This window comes from Dysidea avara, chromosome 6 (assembly GCF_963678975.1).
Source record: "Dysidea avara chromosome 6, odDysAvar1.4, whole genome shotgun sequence".
In the NCBI taxonomy this organism is placed as follows: Eukaryota; Metazoa; Porifera; class Demospongiae; order Dictyoceratida; family Dysideidae; genus Dysidea; species Dysidea avara.
In genome coordinates this window covers 13,753,505-13,775,797 of record NC_089277.1, presented here as the reverse complement: position 1 = coordinate 13,775,797, position 22,293 = coordinate 13,753,505, and the positions used below count along the sequence as shown (strand labels likewise).

Below are 22,293 nucleotides of genomic sequence, written 5' to 3'. Positions count from 1 at the left end.
ACCACTTCTGGCTGTGGTGTGGTCAGTGATGGTACGAAGGGTTCAAAGTGCAAATGGTGACCAAAAACCAAAAGATTCTACAAGTAGGACAGTCACACCCCGCCTCCTCTACAGCAACTTGATGTTGTTAACGGCCAACACATGTAACAATAATACTCTAATAGAGCAGTCAACCACTAACAGAATTACTTGAATTAATTTTATTGTTAACAATGTAGGGAGAACAGTTTAAAATACCTTTTATAATCACCTGGGAGGCATATCCCCAGACACTGTATTTCAAATTCCATTATGTAAGTACATTCCCTAACCCAACTCTCTGGTTATTTATAAGTGACTTTGTTATGAGTCAATAGTGTACCTCTAAAATTTGGTCATTGCTGGTCTTAAACATGTGATTGGAAAGTAATACAAATCTGATTTAAAAACAGTTTTATGGCTTTGGTCTACTTCTAACTAGCTAGTAGTTATGTACTTTGCATGAGTAACATAATTATGATTTTAATATATATATATTATTATGATGGAACAAATATGTTGTCATTTAAAAAATGTTTGGGTGTATGGAGTACTGAAGTGTTGCTATTATGGGGGACAACTAAGGATGACCAAGAATTGTAAGGTTTCTCAACCATACTAGTGTAACTATGTGACAGTTGACACTTAGCTGCATGCACACATCACTGTTGTTGCTAAGTACTGTATGTTTTATAGTTAACATGTTGAACACCTGATCAAATGTATTATACTACTTCATTGCTAGAGGAAACAACAGCTACACTTATCTGTAATTTATTCTTCCCAGTAAATTAAATGTCAAACACCAAGAACTTCATGACATTAGTCAAAGCCGTAAGTTACAAAAAAAATGATTAAACTGCATGACAACATCAAAAGTATAAATTCGCAGTACAATTCTTTGAGCATCCCCAGTTATAGCCTTTTCTCACATATAAGAGCAGTGTGGTACTATACCACTAGTAAGGAACCCTCATACTGAGTAGCGTTATGAACCCAAGTCTCAATATTGAGATATACAACAAAACCCTTCAGTGCACCAAATAAACACTGTACAATACAGCAAAAGCAACAAAGCATGATTTTGGAAAGGCATATACATACATACAATATTATTAAACAGCAAAATGGATTGACAAATGTAAGTTGTGGCAACAAATTCACTGTTCATGCTACAACAACCATGACAGTAGCTACAAAGTGTGGCAATTATAATAATATAATAATTATACTCAGTACAGTACCAGAGAAAATATACAAGTTTTAAAGTCAAAGGGTTAAAGGTCTTCACTCCAATTGTCCATTGCATCATCATCCATGAAGGGTTGCAAGACAAGACGTCGTTCCAGTATGGCAGAGACATTCCAGGGTAAATTACTGCTACTCTTTCTGGCCAGCTCTTCTTTCTGTTTAACTTTTCTCAGTTCAATTCCTACTCGGATCTGCTCCAGCAATTCACTACGTCTGTTCTTCTCACCATCATACATCTTTGAATATCTTTCTTCCTCAATAACATTCTCTGGCCCAGTGAGGTCAAATGCTCCATCATTGTAACCATTGGGAGTACTTCCATTGCTTAATTTAGGAGATTTTGACGTGCTGTTTTTTCTCATGGGTGAAGAACCAGAAACACAAATACGAGGAGTGGCCATTCTGGAGGTGCCAACTGAGGTCTTTCGTTGTGGCTTTCTTCCAAGTGTACCAAATGTGCTATGAGTGCTGTCACCATATCCATCATGGTCTGATTCCCAAGTTGAGTGGTGGTTGATGTTCAGTGGCTCAATCCTTGTGTAGTGTGAATACTTGGAATGGCGTTCAAGTTGAGAAGTGCTGTATGAATTTCTTGGAGAGGTGTCATATGCTGATTTGCCTTGTGTTGCTGTTTCACCTAGGCTGACACTGGATGCTTCTCCATGAGTGAGTGCCCTTGTGTTGCCCTGTCCAGATTGCATAGAAAACATAGGATTTTTAGAAAATGATCCTCTCGGTCTGCTGGGAAGTGTTGAACATCGATGTAACTGAGTGTCGTTTGCATCAGCCTCATTCTGCTGCTCTTGCAGAGAAGCCTTTCCTTTAAAGCTAGCAAATCTTCTTTTCTTTGGGCTAGCATTTACTGTCTTGTTTTGCACTGGTGGTGGAGACTTGCTTAATTCCTTAGATGTACCTTCTGGCTTATCATCCTCTAATTCCATAGCAGCACGAGCTATCTGAGAATCACCAAAATAAAAGCGGGAAAGTCCATTCTTAACTCCATTCTTTTTACTCAAGCTGCGCCTAATCTTGGCAGAGCGTGACCAGGCATTGCTAGAAGATCGCTCAACTCGCATGCTAGCTGATCTCTGGAAAGTATAGTTATCATCAAACTCATCATATGGCGTGACATCTCCATGATCTCCATTAGTCAACAAGGGTGACATCTTCTTTGTAGTAGGTGCAGGGTCTCGACTGGGAGATGGCTTAGGGGAGTAATCTTGTGGAGGAGATGGTCTTGTGGGAGCAGGAACAGCCACAGGTGTAGTTGAAGTTGCTTTAGCAGGCTCACTGGCCAAACTAGATCTTGATGTTGTCAACACTGGTGTCACTGTAGACAACGGAGTTAAGGGACTGTTGCTGGAGGAATTATAATCTGGAGTGCCATCTTTCTGTGGTGTCTCCTCTCTAGATGGTTTGTTGGCAACTTGGAGCTTAGAAGGTGGTCCTTGACGAACAGATGATACTCTCAAACGTGGCATTGAGTTAGATCTCTCCTGTAAGCCCTCATTGGTATTCCATTGTGGTAGGTCATTCCCAAGGTGTTTAGTAGATGTCATTTGTAGTGATGACTGGGACCCTAACCTCTCACGTTCACAGGAACGAACTGGCTGCACTGTACGTCTTCTGCTTAACTTGAATAAGCCATTCTTGGTGTCTCCTTCACTCAGCATCTGCAATACTTCAGCACGTTTAACTGACAACTGAGAACCTCGGAATGAGCCCCCTCTAATCAGGTTAGTGTTGTTCTCTTCCTGGACCTGTATACAAACATTGCTTAATAAACAAACAAACAAAACCTCATCAAAACAAAACATTTAGATCATCAGTCAATCAAAATGTGTCACTAGTACATTGGCAATAATGTACTTGCATACAAACATTGAAATCACTTTTCAAAAATCTTAACAATTTTGTATACTACAGTCCCAACATCTTCCCACTAGTAACTGACATTATGACATATTTGTACAATTAGTGTACTACACTGAATGGGTTCAGTGTACCACTAACAGTATACAATGTACTATTTCTCACACACACAGTGTACAACCTTAGGGCTAAGTGGTGTGCTCAAAAAATTACACAGACAGTTGACCACAATTTAATTCGATAAGGCTGAGCAGACAGAAGATTTCACACGTGTATCAGCAATGCTGAATATGTTGGGCTTGCCACAACTAATCCAACAGAACATCTATCATGTGGAAAAGTGCTATTGCAGGTGTACAACACAGTGCAGCATGTACGTTCCCTTGTACTGTACTTGCAGTAGCTTTAACAATGTATCACAATGTATGTTAACATTGTGATACACAGTATTATGCGGTGAAGATGGCTGTACACTTCTGGTTGACTACTGTGCATGTTTATATAGTCATCAGTAGCCATGAAGTATTTATAAAACTGAAAAACATTGACTATTGTTCAGTTTAAATAACTAATATAGTGACTTTCATGGGATTATCTCACCATGATGTTAGGCAACAGCCTTATTAAAAAAATCACGAGCTTGGTAAAAAAAAAACATTCAGCATGTTAAATACCATTTCACAAGTACTGTAGCAAATGCAATTAAGTGGGTAGAGTAATTCTGTAGATTGATATTGCAAGTACTAGAGCTGGGGCAACATACTGGTATATGCAGTAAGTATTTCAATATAATATATGCATTGTAAACTGCCATACTGTACCAATTGTCAACAACAGTTGTTTTTTTCAACATCCTGATCAAAGTCCTAGCATCACGATGTTAACAATTATCCAAAATCTCAAAATCATGTGCATTATTTTGTCTCTGTGATTTGTGTTCTTGTAAATCATTTGCAGCAAGGTGCATACTTACCATATAATATATAGTGGTACAGTGCAAGCTATCAGCAGTACTACAACATACAAAGTAGCACACACTATCTGAAGTCAACTGGTTCCACTAACACACTTCCCACAACAAACTAGATGCTTTAAGAAAACCCATCACTTGCATTTTTTCTCTCAAGGATAGTATCCAATGACATACAGCATGAGAAATACTTACAGATGAAAACCACAAGCTAAATTAGCTCATTTTCCTACTGCACATTAAGCTAGGATGACCCACCTTGTAGCTGACTACAAAACAGCAAAGACCTCTTGCCATGACCAGCAGTTTATACAACACTCAACTCCACACTATGATATCTTGAAAACTGACAGTACCACTGTACATGTCAAGCATTTATACAAGCTAAATATTTATGTCCAAATTTTTTTGTAAGGTTTGTACCAGACATGACATAGTGTAATTCAACCAATCATATAAAACCAAAGAAGCCAGACAGATGAAATATTTGGCAAGTAATACTACATCAAGTTGTAGTTATGAACCCATACACTATATTGTCAGCATGTAAGAGAAATACTTGAACATGTTAGCTACAAAATAGATTTTAAAGTGCAAAAACAAGTCAACTCATTTTGTGGTTTAGCCTATATAACTACATAAAGTATCCAAGTGGATTTGTGCTTGTACAATGTATGATCAAATCAACAACACTGTACTGGTAGTATCTATAGGGTAATAATCCTTGTAAACCAATACTCACTTCATACAAGTTATGAATTCTAAGAATCTGCTCTGTAATATATTGCATTAGAAAACTGATGCTTCTAAAATACAATGGTTTCAGAGATAAGTATGGTTCAACAACGAGACTAAACTCTGCATCATTTCAACTTCAATATTAAAAAGAAAAAAATAGCTATTAAGTTTCTAACAGACTCGCGTAGCCATGGTGAATGATGATGGTATGACTAAGACATCAACAGGTTTTACACAAAGCCATATATATACACACACCTTGCCTCACCCATGGTGGAAGAGTAAAAGAAAAGTAATCATTTAGTGCTAATTCATCATCACCTCAGAGAACAGCTGCCACAAAGCAATCAATATGGCTTACTATTGCATTTATATGGGTTGTCAGTTGTTAAGTACTGGTACAGTAATCACCCTAACTGAACACACAAGTATTGTACAGCAGTTTATACATGAGCTAGGAATAAGAGAAAGTGTACACATAGATGCCATGTATAGCAGCAAAGTAGCCAAACAGTGAGGTGAGAAAGGCGAGATACTTACAAATGACAGAAGCACAGTGGGCAACACAAAGGCGGAAAACTAACTAAGCAGTGTCAATACCTAGTAATGAAGAAGACTGCATTTGGTAAATCACCAGTGAGTTCTGCAAACGTTTTGTAAAACTCCTCTATGCAGGTACATATGTTCCAAAACATATAAACTGGGTGAACACACCTAAGAAAAGGCTTGTTTAACTACAATTGCATCATTCAATCCTGCTGACACACTACGTGTAGTGTACAACATCAGTGTACCATAGCAGGTAGTGGGTGTTGATTGTTGAAGCTGAATAGCAACAATAATTCATCCAATCACAATGAGTACTTCATGAAATAATTCATTAAAACTAATCACAATCCACTAATTACAAGGATTACAAAGCAACTACACAGAGTACACCATTACATGTAACACATTGAAAGACTACACAAAATCGACTAGCCATTGTCCCACATCTGCTTTATAGTACACAAATTGTCTAGCCTGTGAATGCTACTGTACAGTGTTGTAGTACATGACTGTCACCCACCATTTTTGTAATACATTGTTCCACAACAACACCTTCTACTTGTACTATATAGACACAGTTTTGCCTTAAGCAGTCACACTATATTCCACCAGCCTTAAATGAACAAAACTTTGCAGCAAATGCACAGAAGTATCAGAATACATGCATAACAGATACTTCAAATGTATCAGTACAACACGCCATATATTAACCCATCACTATATAGCATTTACACTGTACAAACACAAGACCTCCTATACATGAGACTATACAAATGTATGTAGATATACGCATTTGGCATCCTATCTGACCATTAAATAGGAACATGGTATTATCTGGGAAAGCACATGTCCAGCTGACAGCAGTCGTATGTAGCAAATAGCAGGTGTGGTTTTAACCATCCGACGATGGTACACATGAATTAGTCTATTCTAGGTGGTAATATTGTCTGAAACGACCTAGAATGTTTAAAAGAATCTGTAGAAATGCCTAGATCACCTACTGATCAACACAGTCTATTCTTTTACAACATTGCAGACACACACAAAATGTCTGATAGATCTGACTACAAAGAAACATCAAAGCAATTACACACCCTCAGGCACAAAAACTTCTGTATCACAGTAAAACATTGAAAAAGAAATTCTATTCATCACTATGGTAACAGATGACATATTAAGCCTTACAACTGTTACAAGTCAAGGTTTGGGTAGAGAATATGAAATAGTAACTAAGTTACCAGTCTTCTCTGCTACACACTCCCACGTTATGTGGTTAAACTATTGCAATAATAAATTTTAGTAGTGGCAAAACATAGTATATGCTATCACTACTAAGATACATGTACTACATACACGTACACTGTAGCAGTAAAATTAACCCATTTAATGGCCACCCGCCATATGGCGGCATGGCATCATAACTCAATCATAGAATAAACTTTAGCCTTGCTATAACTTGTAAAATGCATTCCATAGCAAGATGCACTAGTACCGAATGGACACGCCCATAGAGGTCCCATTTCTGGGATAACTAAATCCTTCCTGGACTAGGGCACGTTGAGTTGTAACCTGTTACAATAGGTGAATTAAATCATTCTTCGAATTAAAACATACTAGCTGATAACAAAAAAAAGTGTTATATCGATAGAGACCGACAGTCAGCTGCTTTATCTCAGAGGTGGCATGGTGGACACGAGTGCAGATATGCATGTGCAACAGCAGAATGGAACAAATCACAAAGAAACCAGCTGTGGGAATGGATCGCACAGTAAGTAAACTGTATAGAATAGTTATTTGGAGTGTAATACATAGTTGGGATTCTTCATTGCAGTTACTGTTATGTAAATAAAAGCAACACAGTCAACCACCTTACTTTGTATTTGTAGATATATGGTTACTAAGTAGTTCTGTGTACTGGATAGTTAGTATGATGCAATTTGGCCTGGGGTCCCAGAGAATTAGGCCATCAATGGGTTTAAAATTAATTAAGGCTCAAACGATTAGCCGAATATTCGGATTTGCTTTGTAGCCAAATAACAAAATTAACAAACGATTATTCGCACGTGATCATTTATATGGTGACACGTGATTAGCTGTCAGTAATTAATGAAGCTGAAGGAGTAACAAAAAGGAAAGGACTATGGTGATAAAGTGAAGAGTAGTAATATAATTAGGCAGCCACTAATTGGTGAAGATGCCAGGAAAGTGCAAGACTTCATATGGATTTGTGGCTTACTCCAGGTTGTTATAAACACTATCTATCACAGTATCGCTGTGAAAATCCTTTCAAAAACGGAATTATGGCATCTCTTACTTAGTAAAGTTATTCACAAAGCTGTTTGTGGTTATTTGTAGGCTTCTTGGTAGTGGCCACCTTAATTACTGAATTGCAATGAAACCTTACACTGATTATTCGACTAAGTTTGTTAGAGCTGAGTGAATATTTGAATACAGTAAACCGGTATTCCTTTGAGCCTTAAAATTAATACATGCTATTCTAATAGAAATTTCTTTTATAGAACATACAGTACAAGTACATTAGAGAACTTTGACATACCTCACATCCGAGACGATGTTAATAAGAAACAAGCTTACTACTTGTACTCTTTAAATTAAAAGGACGTTGATGTTATGCTATTTATAAATAAAAAAAGAAAAAACAGGCACCCATGCAGTTAATACTAACTAAATATGTACTTCATCAACCATGTATATAATTTAGCTTATATTCATGCTATTAATTAAGGATAATTAGATTTGTACATACTGTAATTTAGGGTATTTCATTATATTATAATTTGGTAATTATGTTGCTATGCACTGCTAAGGAAGTGTAACCAGGCGCATGGCCGGCCTTTGGCCAGCTGCGGAACATGTGCCTAGTTAATAACATCTAGGACCATAACAGATTTGGTATTAAAAATCAGCAATTTTGGCCACCTTCGTCATCAAAGTTTTAACCAGCGTTTACATATGTATTAGCAAGCACTACTGTAATAAAGTTTCGGCCACAGAATTAACACAGGATAACTTTCTTGTTTGTTTAAAACACTCCGCAAAAATAATTCTACACTACACATGGAAACCTCCTATTGAGGAATGACATCACATTCCATCACACTTATTGCAATAACTCAAATATGGGAAGGAATGTAACAACACCCACACTACACCCTACACACTAGAAATGATTATAATTATCAATAATTACTTTAATTAAGTCATAATCCATTTTTAAACAGGGGGTTCCTAATAGCTGAACTACAAAGATATGAATTTAGCATAGTATAATGAATACAATTGTGGCTAACATCATTACACACTTTCCATGTTCAGCTATTACATTAACCACTTAACCTTTAACAAGATTTTAATCAGTAATGGCATTCAATGCCAAGGCTAAAACAACATCTACACGTACAGCACTTCCAGCTAATGTTCAGAAGTGAACAGTTTTGAGGTAGAACTTTAACAAAGAGGTCATTGATCACACTAATTCTCTCCAAGCGAGACATACAGAGACACGGCAAGTAGGAAGGATGCACATGTTAATTGAATAAGTAAATTTAATTGATAAACTTGTTGCCTACTGTCCCATACACAAGAGAGACTTTTGTCCAATAGTAACAGCTGACCATTATCATATTCATTGTACAGAAGCCCAGCCTTTTTCACTCTGCAACTGCCCAGGTATTTACAGGCTGTATTTCTTACTATACAGCAGATGCAGGATGATATAAAGGGTTAAAGTAGTGACAAGAGTAAGCAGCATGGATATGGGATACATAAGTCATGCAACAAAAATGGAATGCAGTCGTAGTTATCACTATAAAAGCATGCACTACGTGGAATACTTACGACATTTTACATGCACATTACGACAAGCGAAATGTTGCAGATGTTCTCATGTACAGGTAGTGTATTTTACAGTTTTCATTTTCAAGAAATAGAAATTCTGCTGTTTAATTCCCTTTCATCAGGTCATATGCATTTTGTACCTTGAAATTCATTTTAGAATTGGCTTCCAGTGCTTCCACTAAAGTCTCACAAGCAGACTTACAACATGGCAAATAAAAAGAAAATACATGTGTGATATTATTCAACAAGCAATTTCAAGGGACATTAATTTTAAATAAGTAACACCATCAAAATAAATGAAAGTAATGTATGTGTTCTTCAAAGCTACTCAAAAATGTATTGCTATACGTACCTATGTACAGTGTCCTATTGATGGAAACAAGGGAGCAAGGAATTCTGTTTGAAAGCTACAAAAAAACTGACTATTTGATCTTGAGGTATCCTGAGTGATTGCTTACACCTGTATGTCAGAACGTTTTTATCAGACTAGCCAAGCTGTGTATACTACTGGCAGACACATCACACACACACCTGGTAAATGACATCACTAATTTCACCAGGTTAATAATATCAATGTATTATGAATTTAGTTTCTGCGTGGAAACCTTATGAAAGCCATCCCACAATCAAAGCCATACAAAGGCATGCCAGCTGGCAGATTAACAGTGGTTGACACTTGTATGGATGCACTTCTGGTAATGTTTTTACTAACACTAACCAAAATTTGTGATCAGCTGGTAATGATTGACTATCAACTGAAGGTGATATTTTTTCCTGTGTAAATTCACTGCATCAGTATATACTCAGTCAAGCACACTGGCATGTTTACCAGTTGTACTTGTAGATGGGTTAGTTCAAAGATAACATCCACCCTTGTAACTATTACACAGGAATGCTTGATAAGTTTAGTGACAATTTGTATGGTGACTTTGTCAACACAAGCACGTACAATGATCAAAGAATGTAGTTATGCTATCATATATCTTGATGTCCGACATTGAGGAAATTGGTAATTTCTCAATACAGCCAATATATTATTATGCAAATAAAATTTAATCATAAAACTGCAACCAACAGTAGCCGACTAAATTACAGTATGGCTTGTACAACCTTTATGCAATATGTGTCAACCCCACCCATTGGTTAGCCCTTCAACTATATACCATTCAAAATCTCTCTACCTAAACTTCTAGAAAATTTACAGATACACACAGTTATTTAGCTATAATTACCCAAACCTCTTTTTGTCGCTTCATGCCAAACACTGTCAGAAATGCCTGGTCCCACTGTGATAGGACCAGGCATAGGACCACCCATCCAACATTTTAAGCAATATATAAGCTTTTGGAGAATAGGGAAAACAACACCAAGTTATGCATAACACAATAAAAAGTCTCACATTCCCCTTCACTCCTACAACCCCATTTGATAACAAACAAGATTTGAGGTTGCACGTTTTGATGGCCACAAAACGTCCCAAAATCCACTATATGGATTCCAGATACCTGTAAGCTTTAACTAGTCACTATATAGTAAGTACACAAGTTAGGTTGATGTTGTTAGAATTATTTCCAGCATGATCATCTCTACATTTCTCAAACTGTAAACTCTTAAAAGCACAGAAAAATTATTAAATTTTGTTTGTCAAATGCTGTTTACTTTCCCCATGTGACTGTGACCCAAACAGTTTATACCATACAGTTGTACATATATGCTTGATCTACAAATGATATTGGAGTAACTAAGGAACAGTACAAGTGACCAACAATATGTTGTAAGAATGATCTAATGAGGAAATTGAGATTAGTTCCACTACTAATAGATATGTCTAGATAAAACAAGTACAGATAAACTATAGGAGAAGCAACTCTGATAAATGATACATATACGTTTCTTTCACTACTGTCTAGCTACATGAAGCCCATTACAGGTCTAAGTACCTGTTTCCTCTTTCCCATATTCTAATTAGCTGCAACATATAAAAGTGTCAGGGTTTCCCTCTAATAGACACAAACATTAGAGATTCCTGTTGTCTGAGGTTATCCTGTCTAAATTATTGCATACAGTAGACAATTACCGTGTACAAATAGTACATGTCCCTCTAGTTTCTTAGAAACAAGAATTTCAAAACATGACTTGTAAGCATAGAATTTGAAATGAAATTCATTACCATCAGACATTGTTCTAGCCACTAGCATACTGAAGTTCCTTTTTCTTCCATTTTAATTTTCTAAGTCAAGAAATCAACTTGTAAACTACATCAAAGGGAAACATACGCATTAAGCAAAGCAAATTTTGTGCCCCCACTGAACCTAACCACTGGCCAGCAAAATAGACATGTATTTTTTGCCCATTGCACTGCACCCTCAATATGGAAAATGATAAGAGGCATGCCGGCAATCTATCTGCTTTACTTGGCTGTTGAAGGCATGGTGCCGATTCCTCCTTATTCTCATGTGACATATAAACTAACACACAAGCCATTTGATGTACTACCTACAAACTGACACCTTTGTGTTAGACACAAGGACTAAAAGTACGTTCATGAATTCAGAGTTCAAAATACAGTAAGAATTGGAAATTGAGTGGCCGTTTGTTAAAAACTGTCAAGTGATTTATTGGGCACCAGTGTAGTAATGTACAGTAAATGCGGCCACCCAAAGTCAATTTTGTATGGCAATTTGAATTTGCCTAAATTGTACTAAAAATGGTCAATGGCTGCCTGTTGTTTTGAACTCTGTATGATGCACCCACTGTACTACACTAAGACATGTAATGTTAACTATTTCTCGTTAGTGAATCAATTAGTAGAAAATTCCATTAATTTATAAATTCACAGGAAGAATTTTAGGCCACTTACAGTGAAATCCATGTTTGGGTTTTAATGTAACTGAGGTGACAAAGATGTGGCTGATTTTTGGTCTGTATGATTTGGCAAGAAAACGAAAACCTCATGATCCCTAGTACTACAAATGCTAAATACGTATGTTATATCTGAGTAGGGATCGTAGAAATAAAAGCAATGAAACAACAGAGGTCATCTACACTTGCAGCTATACTAGTGGACATTTAATTCCTAACCATAGTCAAGTTATGGCAGTCAGTAAGTCAGTTAGAAAATAAATTTTAAAATTTAATAGAAAACTTGTTGGAAAGGTTTGGGGTCGCTCTGAAGACATGATTTATGACTAAAACTGCCAAGCTGCTATGAAGGAACTGGCTTTTGTTGGGCAAGAAAGCCTAGGCCTCCACAATCCCTACTATAGTGTAAATTAAACACTATTGAGTCACCTCATAGACATTATAAACAGATTACTACAGACTACATTAACTGCTCCATTACACACAAAGTACCATACAATTCAAGATCATCCTGCTGTGCTTGACTGTGCCCAGTTAGCCACAATGGTACAATTTTGTAAACAACAAACATTGCATCATTTCATACATTGTTATCACATGGTTTATGATTACATGGTGGAAGGGTGGCGTGTTATTCCATAAAAACAAAGGGAAATTTATAAACATTAACAACTGTACACTAAATCTTTACTCTATGGTATCTGACTTTAACTCTGTAGTTGAGAGAACTCACAATGCATTACCTGTAGTTAACCCTTCAAACCACGACTTATTTTATAATAATGTTATTAATTAATTAACCCATTCATGGCTAAATTCTCAGGGACCGCTGGCTGAATTGCCGAATCACATCATACTAACCATCCAATACATAAAATTGCTTAGTAATGATGCATCTAAAGACTGACTCACTTCGGTAAAAACCAGCCCAAACAAACAACGGAATCCAACTAGCTGGTGTATTACTCCAATTACAGTTTACTTACAGCGCAATCCATTCCATAGCTGATTTTGTCGTGATTTTTCCCATTTTCGCTGTCATATCTACATTTGTGTCCACCATGCCACGTCTGAGATAAAGTAGCCAACTGTAGACTACCTGTCTCCATCGATGTATAACACTTTATTCGTTATCAACTAGTAGTTTTCAATTCGAAGAACAATTTAATTAGCCTATTATAAAAGGTTACACTTTGCACTATTACATAACAAAAGCTCACTAGTCTGGGAAGGGTCCAATTGTCCCAGAAACAGGACCTCTGTGGGAGTGTCTATTTCAATACTAGCGCATCTCGGTAAGAAATGCATTTTACAAGTTATGACGAGGCTAAAGTATATTCTATGAGTGAGTTATGATGAACAAAAAGTAATGTCATATTTGGGGCGAGCCTAAATAGGCTTAAGTGTGGTACGTACGTTTCATGCACTAAAATTTCCTGAAGAAACCAGAAGCCCCCCCTCATCCGGTAGTTGAAATGGTCAGTTCTGATAAACTAGCTCTCACTAAACTGCACATGTCCATCAGTCTACCATACAAGGGACAAAAATAACATTTATAGTAGTCAGTCCAAAACAGGAATAATACATTATCTGATTCACTGCCATTAAAGACACTTCAATAAGGTACTTCCTAATGGTATACAATGACCAAGAACAATCCTTTACATAAGTACAGATGATTCCATAGTAGTACATAATATGAAGCACAGTTCACATTTCCCTGTAGCTGTAGATCACACACAAAGCATGCCTGACATACCTGAAGTCTCATCTTCTTAAGAGACAGTTAGCTTTGCAGTACATACATTGTACTGTATGTCACCTTTAAATACGTACTACAGTACATTTCTAGATGACAACTATAAGCGACTGATAGTCCATCATTAACTGAACAGCAACATAACATGTACACTTCACTGTGACGCTCTACACATGAAAGTTAATATCACAGATCCCTGGCTACTTGACTGTTCATTCACACATCATGTACATCTGTTAGACCAAGAATCTATGCCTTCCTCCTCATACACCTAACTACCCCCACCATAACTTAATACTGGTGTGCAACTGCCAAGCGTGGCCACTAGTTTACCAACAACTTACAAACACTCTGCAAACAAAGAAAAGTAATGGATAGAATTACACAAAGATTTTCAGTCTTCAAGGAAGCATTTTACATGGATTTCTGCCATGTGGGATGATATAATTACCGACAACAGTTTCGTTACAAGTAAGAAATAGAAAACTGCCCACATGAGCAACCAAATGTTCAGAAATTGACATCAATTGTTATCACTGCCACAGCTACACTTCATTACATAAAAAAAACACTTTCAACAGATTTAGTAATCAAAACAGTTTGTTGAAAATAAACACTACAGACTAAGTTACCACTTATGGACCAATAATGTAAAACACAGCAAGTCTCATAATCTGTCACCACTACTATACTTGTATGTACAAGTTGTTCCTGATAACAACATGCTAGACTTAGAAGGCAACTTACATGTAGGCAGTACGCCAAAACAAAATGTTAGGCACTACAAGCAAAGCTATTGAGTAGAGTGTGAATGGTTGAAGAGTTATTGAGTTTAATGATGTTCAATTATTATTATCAAAAACAAATCATCCATTTGTAATAGTTCATGTTGATTGGTTACAAATTATGTAAACCAATATGTGACAACAAGCTGACAAAGAGTCAACAAGCTGAGAATATGTAGATGTTAGCTTGAGGGTTTCAACTTGTGTTAGCTTGAGGGTTCAACTTGTTTGAAATCCCACAATATTTATTGCCTCATCAATTACTACTATTCATAGTTAACAATAGCAGCCCACTTTGTTTGAAATGTGGACAAGACAATTTTTTTCTTTGAAAATCAGCACCAGGATCCTAACTGCCACGTTATATACTCTAATATGTATTGTATTTCCTCATTAATAAACCCAGGCTTTCCCTAACTAGCATTTTGGCCCAGTCTGTAAGCAAATAGGGCCTTTATGAGACCGAAGTTTATTGTAGATAGGCACGGCCTTGTACTAGGTATCAGTTTTTATATTACAACACTCGTAATGTGTAACAAACCGTGATACATGTAACAATGTGCTCATGCATTGGCAACATACACCTGAAATTTTACACAGAGTTGGTCAGCTGTCCAATTGAATTCCCTATGTATATCCTCATCTAATTATCGGACTGTGATTATTGTTAAATCATTCGATATAATGTGCATTACCATATTTACAGTCTGCTTCAATCCATATAGAATGTAAGTTGGCTGAAAGTGTTAATTGATTAAACTAAACTTTACCATTGTGTTTACAATGATCACATGCAGGTATAGGTTAAATCAACAATTGGCACATTTGAATGTGTTAATGTTGTCAGAGTACTAGTGATTGTATCCTTTTGACCATTCTGAGTGGCAAGCAAACTGTTTTCCAGTTTATGTGAAATTACAGAAGACATGGTTTGGATTTCAAGGCCATGGTGGAGAATCCATTGACTTACTACATCTACGTATTCTAAAATATTTTACTGGTTGTAAAAGCACTGTCTACTCCAACTTTCAACAAGGTGGCTACTAAGTATGTGATAGCAACTACATAGTGACTCTGGGTACATCGATACAGTTTTTACAGCCACAACTTCTATTGTTAAAATACAGTACTGTGTTTCCCCACATTCAAATAAACTCCTGTATCGATTACAAGCGGGGTTACAGCATATTCCGAAAATAAATGCCTAATCTCAGATAGAGGCCTGGGCTATTACTGGTCCATGAAAATTCCAACATCAAAACAAGATAGTGAAATGAGAGTATATCAAAGTAGACTACATGTTGGTAAAATGCGTTTGGCAGGGGGAAGCCTCAAATACACAGGGAAAACTTTAAAAATCAACCGCAACCGCCAGCTTTGTTATGACTGAATTAGCAAACAATTTAACATGTTAGCAGAACCAACTGAAGTGTTCATTCTAACCGTTTGTGTATCTTTTAGGCTATAGATAAGTCATCAAATGTCTATTACCATCATTGTTTATTAAAAACTTGCAATCTATCCATAATTCCTTATTGCTCCAACAACATGTACCCATGTCATCTACTCCAGACTAACGAAAGAAAACAATACAAGCCTCATGTAAACATGTATGACATTTAATTCAACCTTTTAGTGTAAATATTGCCACACGACTATATTCTATTTGCTCTCACACAGAAAAGTTTATATAAGTGTTGTAAATATTTGTACACGTTCTCTTGCTTTGTCCACCTTCATCTCTTAATGCGTAGTCAATACACAAACGATTTAGTTAAACCAAACTCTTAAAATAAACTATACTCCAGAACTATTGGTAGCAAAAACATAGCAAGGTTAATCACAGGTGTATAGATGATGCAATCAAACGCAAATAAACGACTTATACATGTAGTACAGTGTGGAGGTCAAGTAGTTACTCACAATCATACTTTTAAGCTGTATCTGTACACTGGTATATAAACTTTTGGCTTACAGGGAGCAACAGGTACAGTACAGTTGTCAAACACACACTCAACTGCAGTACATGTATTTTACATCGGCGTACTCAATGTTACAGTGCATTCTCTACACATGAAACATCCCAACAAGCCTGGCAAAGCTAGCTTACAGCACACCAACATATACCACTGTAGTTGATCTATGCATGCACACATATTTGCAGGTTGCAGATGGCTTTATAAGTTGTAGGACACTAGTTATTTGCTTGACCGCAAGGATAACACAAAAACTGTACTTTTTCCACCAGGGACCACCACACAGAACAGTTTATACATGAACTGCTCTACATTGAGCTAAATCGTATAGAACAGTAAAGAAGTGCCCTAAAAATTATTCAGAAAGATCTCCAAGGGATATCAAATTGATTTCCAGTATCTCAGTAAAAACCCGACTTGTTCGCACAAGCATGCGTAGAGAAAAAAAGATTTTTTTTTTAAATTATGCATGCTACAAAGAAAATTATGCAAGTTCTTATCAGGCCATTAATTACTCAGAGTAGGACCCATTCAATTAAAACTATACACCATCTTATTTGCTTGCTCATGGAGAGTTCAAAAACCTTTGTTTTGTTTCTGTATTCCCAACGGTATGTATGTCACATGCATTTGTTTATGATGTGGTAAATGTAAACAAGATCATTTCTTCAACTAAACCGCTTTTGTGTAACAGGGCTAACGCAATACCTTGGTTGATTTGCTATTCCATGGTGAATATTTTAAGCCAAATTTCAATGTTCCTGACTAATCCAAACGGAAGTTATGGCTGTGAATGTAAGTACCTGTAGTTTATTTTCAGTATAGTTGCACTGCAAATTGGTTTTCTTACTCTTCATACCGTCTAGCGCTGTAATTCCAAAACTGTTCACCACAGAAGACTGAAACTTTGGTGATCCATTCCTTAGCTGCTAAGAAAATTTAAAAATGGATGCTATGCACTTGTGCTAACAAGTCAGGTTTTGCTGAGACGGTCAAATATTGTTTCGAAACTCTGTTTTAAGATAACTTTGAAATATATTCACGCACGTTTTCCATACTATATTTAAGTACAGCACTTGCTAAATAAAAAAAAATGTCCCATGCACTATTAGAAACAATCATTCATTCAAGGCACTAATGACCTCTGAGTATTAAATAACAATCAAATTGCAATAGCAAGCACAATAACATGTAGTATACCAGTTGCATGTACACCTGCATACTTTGTATTTCAGCTTCCAACATTCATGTTTTCTACAAACCAGTAGACAATCAACTTCAACAAGACAGTATTTAGTATTCTCATGAATACAATATGCTGAGAGATAAACCTACTGACGACAATCTCAGGCTTCAGAATCACTTTAAACAAGTAGGAAGGAGTGAACAGAAGCTTTACACTGAAAATAGTATATAGCGTCACTAGGTAACCAGATAGGGACATTAAAATGAGGTTAAGTTACTTGGTAACCAGATAGGCACATTTAAATGAGACGAAGTTACTTGACACCACCAGTATACATATAATTGGAGAAAAATGAGACAATGTAAACAATAAAATGAAATATGAAGTATCTGCTAGGGTGTACATATGTATGCATGAATAAATGTATCCATGTGTATATCTTCTTAAGTTGATTCCAACAATTATTTTTCAATAACTGGAATAATATACACCATTGGCGCACACACAGAGTTCTCTATAAGACACACCTAAGACTCAGCCTTAGTAGATACAGAATGAAAGGCTTCTAATGTGCACATTTATCTTGGGAAAGGTTGAATAATTATTATACCCACAAAAACAGAGCTATAGGCAGCACAGGTTCTGAAAGGAATCAAATGAAAATGAGATACACCTTATATAGTGTTATTTTCTATGGCAGAAAGCTTCTTTTACAAACAAACAATGTCTAAAAACATTGAGGGTACACAATTCACAAGGCAAAAGAGGTTACTACGGAACAATAACTCATGAGGAAAATTTCATGAACAAGACAAGAACCATATGGTAGATGTACTAGCATGCCATAGATCATTAACACACTCTAAACAAGAGTTCATAATATATATTATGAACTCTTGCTCTAAAGGATGAGCACTATCTACTATCTGGTACAAGGGTTAATCTACTTCTGAAAAGTGTGGTCTATTTTCTCATTGGCTTAGGGAACATGTTTACGTAGTTGCAATTTCTGTAGGAACTTCTCATATAGTTCTTCATTTGTAACGGGGATTGGTAGTATAGGAGCATCCATCATGCTTCACTCAACATTCACACAACTACACTACAAGTACTGACATACCTATACTATAGCATCAACGTTATAAATAATGCTAAATAGTACTTCAAGTGAAGAATCCAGATGATGCCTGGGAGATATGTCTTAAACTGAACTACCCAATGCATAACAATCAGTATATATTGCACAACAAGCAGTCACATGTTGCCAGCAAGCTTGTTGTTAACCAGGAAATAGCCTCATAAACAAAAAAAAAATCCAGTACAGCACTTTTTAAGTGTACAACAGTCACACATAGGAAAACAATTGGTTGTATTGTTTTGAAAAGAGAATCTTCACAAGTTGGTAGGGAGTTCATGTGGGCCACCATTGTTGCTAGGGTTTTCATTGTTATTGACAAATCCATTTATCTCAATTATGGTACCGCTCAAAACATTGTCTCACAAGAGTGCAAGTGATTTGAAAAGTTGCTAATTAAAGTATGTGGCACCTGCTTCACTCACGAGTATTTATCCCAAATGAAACAGGATGAATACTCGTGAATGAAACAGGTGCCATGCCCTTTAATTAGTAAGTTTTAAAATTGCTTGCAGTCTTGCGAGACGACATTGCATTTGAGCAGTACGTACCATATATGGACATTTTATAATGTGTACAATATTCTGAATGAAATGAAACATTAAATCACGCATGTTTTTGCTTGCATTATAGTTTTCTAATCATTAACGGCAACCATCTCTGTTACATTTGGGGCTACCCATAACACACTGGCTAGTACTTAACTTGTTAGATGTATTAGGTGACCAAATAAACAAAGGTCAGGTAAAACCATCTGAGTCTCAAGAAATTTACACAATATTGATTGGTTTACAAGGAAAAATGTGGTAAGTATTTCTGAGCCACTTGTCCATGTACTTGTAGCAACAACTTCCCAAGGATACTTGACTATCACCAAACCCCACCTTTTTTGACTCCTCACAAACAACATCTTGCCAAGAAAATAGCACACCTTACTCTTTTGTTTAGCTATATTTAACATATTTTACTCACATCAATTTCAACTATTTTAGCTTCCTCTTCAGCCTTCTGATGAACAGATAGTCTCCAATATTCAAAAAAGAAGTTAGGATTACTGAAAAAGTGCATAGCATTCTCCCCATCCTCTCTTAGCAGTGTGAATATGTGTAGACTAGGTGGTGACTTGGCCTCCATGTAGTAGCATTCCCTCGTTGTCTTCGGTAATTGTTGTAATATCATCTGTTGTTCCTCTATCACCTGCTCACTCTCAAAATGGCCATCAGGAAATAAGATCTGTAAGTCCTCTTGGACGCTCACTATGCAAAAACAAGTAGCCACAAATTAAAATACAATTATTTTTATTTTAAAAGTAGGATCTCAATTTTCAGAACAAAGTGGCCTTAACAATTAGAGCACACTTTATTTTGGGGATTCCTTCATGGCCAATATAATGAGGTGGGCTTATTAAAGAGGTAGCTGCTAAGTGAGGTTTCACAATAATAATAGTGCACCTTCACCCTTAAACCACACACACACACACACAAGGCAATACAAAGTCATCACTAATTACCAAGCATCTGAGTGTTAGTCTACCAGCTGCATAGCAGCATAAACAAATTCCTTTGGACAAGGATCATAGGCTGTGCATGCATGTACCAGTACAACATGTCATCCCCCAACATACATACCCCAATAATTGGGAGTGCATACTAGGATAGTGAGACAAGCCAGCTGCCTGTTGGGGCATGGGAGTAGGACATGCACGCATGTACTAGTAAAAGAATCAGTAAATCAGTAGGTCAGATACGGTTTTTGCATGAACCCAATGGATCCTGTAAAAATAAATAAAAATAGCGGGGATCACTGGAGATTAAGTGACATTCTTTATCTATGCTTGTGAATTTGCAAGAATTTCAGTAGCAGCCCTGTTAGGAGAAACCAGACTTTCAGTAATAACAGTGAATGATTGTGTATGGTCATTGCTTTAATCCTCTGATTTCCGTGTCCAATATCTATGCAAGACGTTTTTATAAAATACTTTTAAGTAGGGCATGTGATTAGTATGCATACCTCCCCCCTTGTGGTTGGGGAGTACTTGATGGAACCATTAAACTGTTTACATATCTCATAACAGTAGCACTTAATAACCTAGTGGTAATATACTAGCCTATGTATTCAATTAACAAGTGAAAGTAAAAATGATAAATGCTTTGCAGTTTGCCCATTCATAGACCATCACTAAACAATGATACAATTTACACCCGCAGGCCTTTAAAAAACTGAAAAGCTTACATGACAGCAACTAAGGCACACACAGAAGACTTATATTCAAGGATGGACAATCAGTTATATAATCCATAACTACACCAGTTACAGTGGGTATGTTGATGCTTTGCTAGACAAAACAAAGAAACATTTACATGGAAGTCCTTTTCAATATATTATAGGTTAGATCCTTATGCTTAACCATCTATTGATGGCCAATATCCTTCCAACATTTTTCTTGTAATTCAAAATTCCATTCATTCATAGCATGTGAATATTGGGAGTCCATTTGGCTGCATAAACTTCCTTCTGGAAATACATTTCCTTCAAGTCTTCTCTAAAATTCCACACCAGGAACCACCACATGTTCATAATCAGGGTAACTACATGATACATTCTGGTTGGCGCTGTGAATTCCATTTTGGGCAAACCAAACCGTTGAAAATGTGGTCAGATAAAATGATTAATCAATCCAATAGCGGTTATCAAATTTCCCATATGTTGTCTTGGTAGGTCTTCGGATAGCCTAACAGCTTTTTACATAATTGCCAAAGTACAAAAACAAATTACATCAGAGAAACTAGCACACAAAATGTACTGTTTAGCACAAACAAGAACAATAAATCTACCTTCTTCCGTAGCATCCAGCTCTGGCAATACTTCTTCTCTCAGACGGTTCGCTCTGGAACGCAGGCTGACAAGACGCAAGTTAAACGAGGTGCAAGTCTCCGCGAATTCTCCCAATATTTCATCAGCATAGCTGATAACACTGCCCAACTGTCTGATAAGATTAGCTAGTGTATTAATCTGTACTGCTTCTAATTCATCATCTACTTTCGTCTCTAGTTCTTTCCTGCTTACAAATCTCGGCTCGACGTATCTCTTCACAAACGGCATTGTTCTGGCTTGAAGCGTCACGAGCAAGCCTCCTGGCTTAACAACAATCAAACTGTCACTGGCAGTGAATAAAATACAAACGAATTCGATTGCACGAGTTCGCAACTCGCCAAATTGATGTAGTTACAGTCTAATAGACTTTAATCTAAACACACTATAACAACATGTGGCTACGTATCAAACCGCCACTTCACAGAGTTTGTACAACTCGCGGTATCAAATGTCACCCTCA

At 36.7% G+C, this 22,293-nt stretch overlaps 1 protein-coding gene across 1 annotated transcript; it reads right to left on the bottom strand.

The window, feature by feature from the left end:
* Window positions 1-1,071: 1,071 nt before the first annotated feature.
* On the bottom strand, window positions 1,072-22,279 carry LOC136257402 (rho GTPase-activating protein gacF-like). The gene is made up of 3 exons (XM_066050590.1): window positions 21,794-22,279; window positions 19,932-20,215; window positions 1,072-3,029 (listed from the first exon to the last, which is right to left on the bottom strand). The coding sequence occupies exons 1-3, from the start codon at window positions 22,059-22,061 to the stop codon at window positions 1,296-1,298; spliced, it is 2,286 nt and encodes a 761-aa protein (XP_065906662.1). The 5' UTR covers window positions 22,062-22,279; the 3' UTR covers window positions 1,072-1,295.
* Window positions 22,280-22,293: the final 14 nt, after the last annotated feature.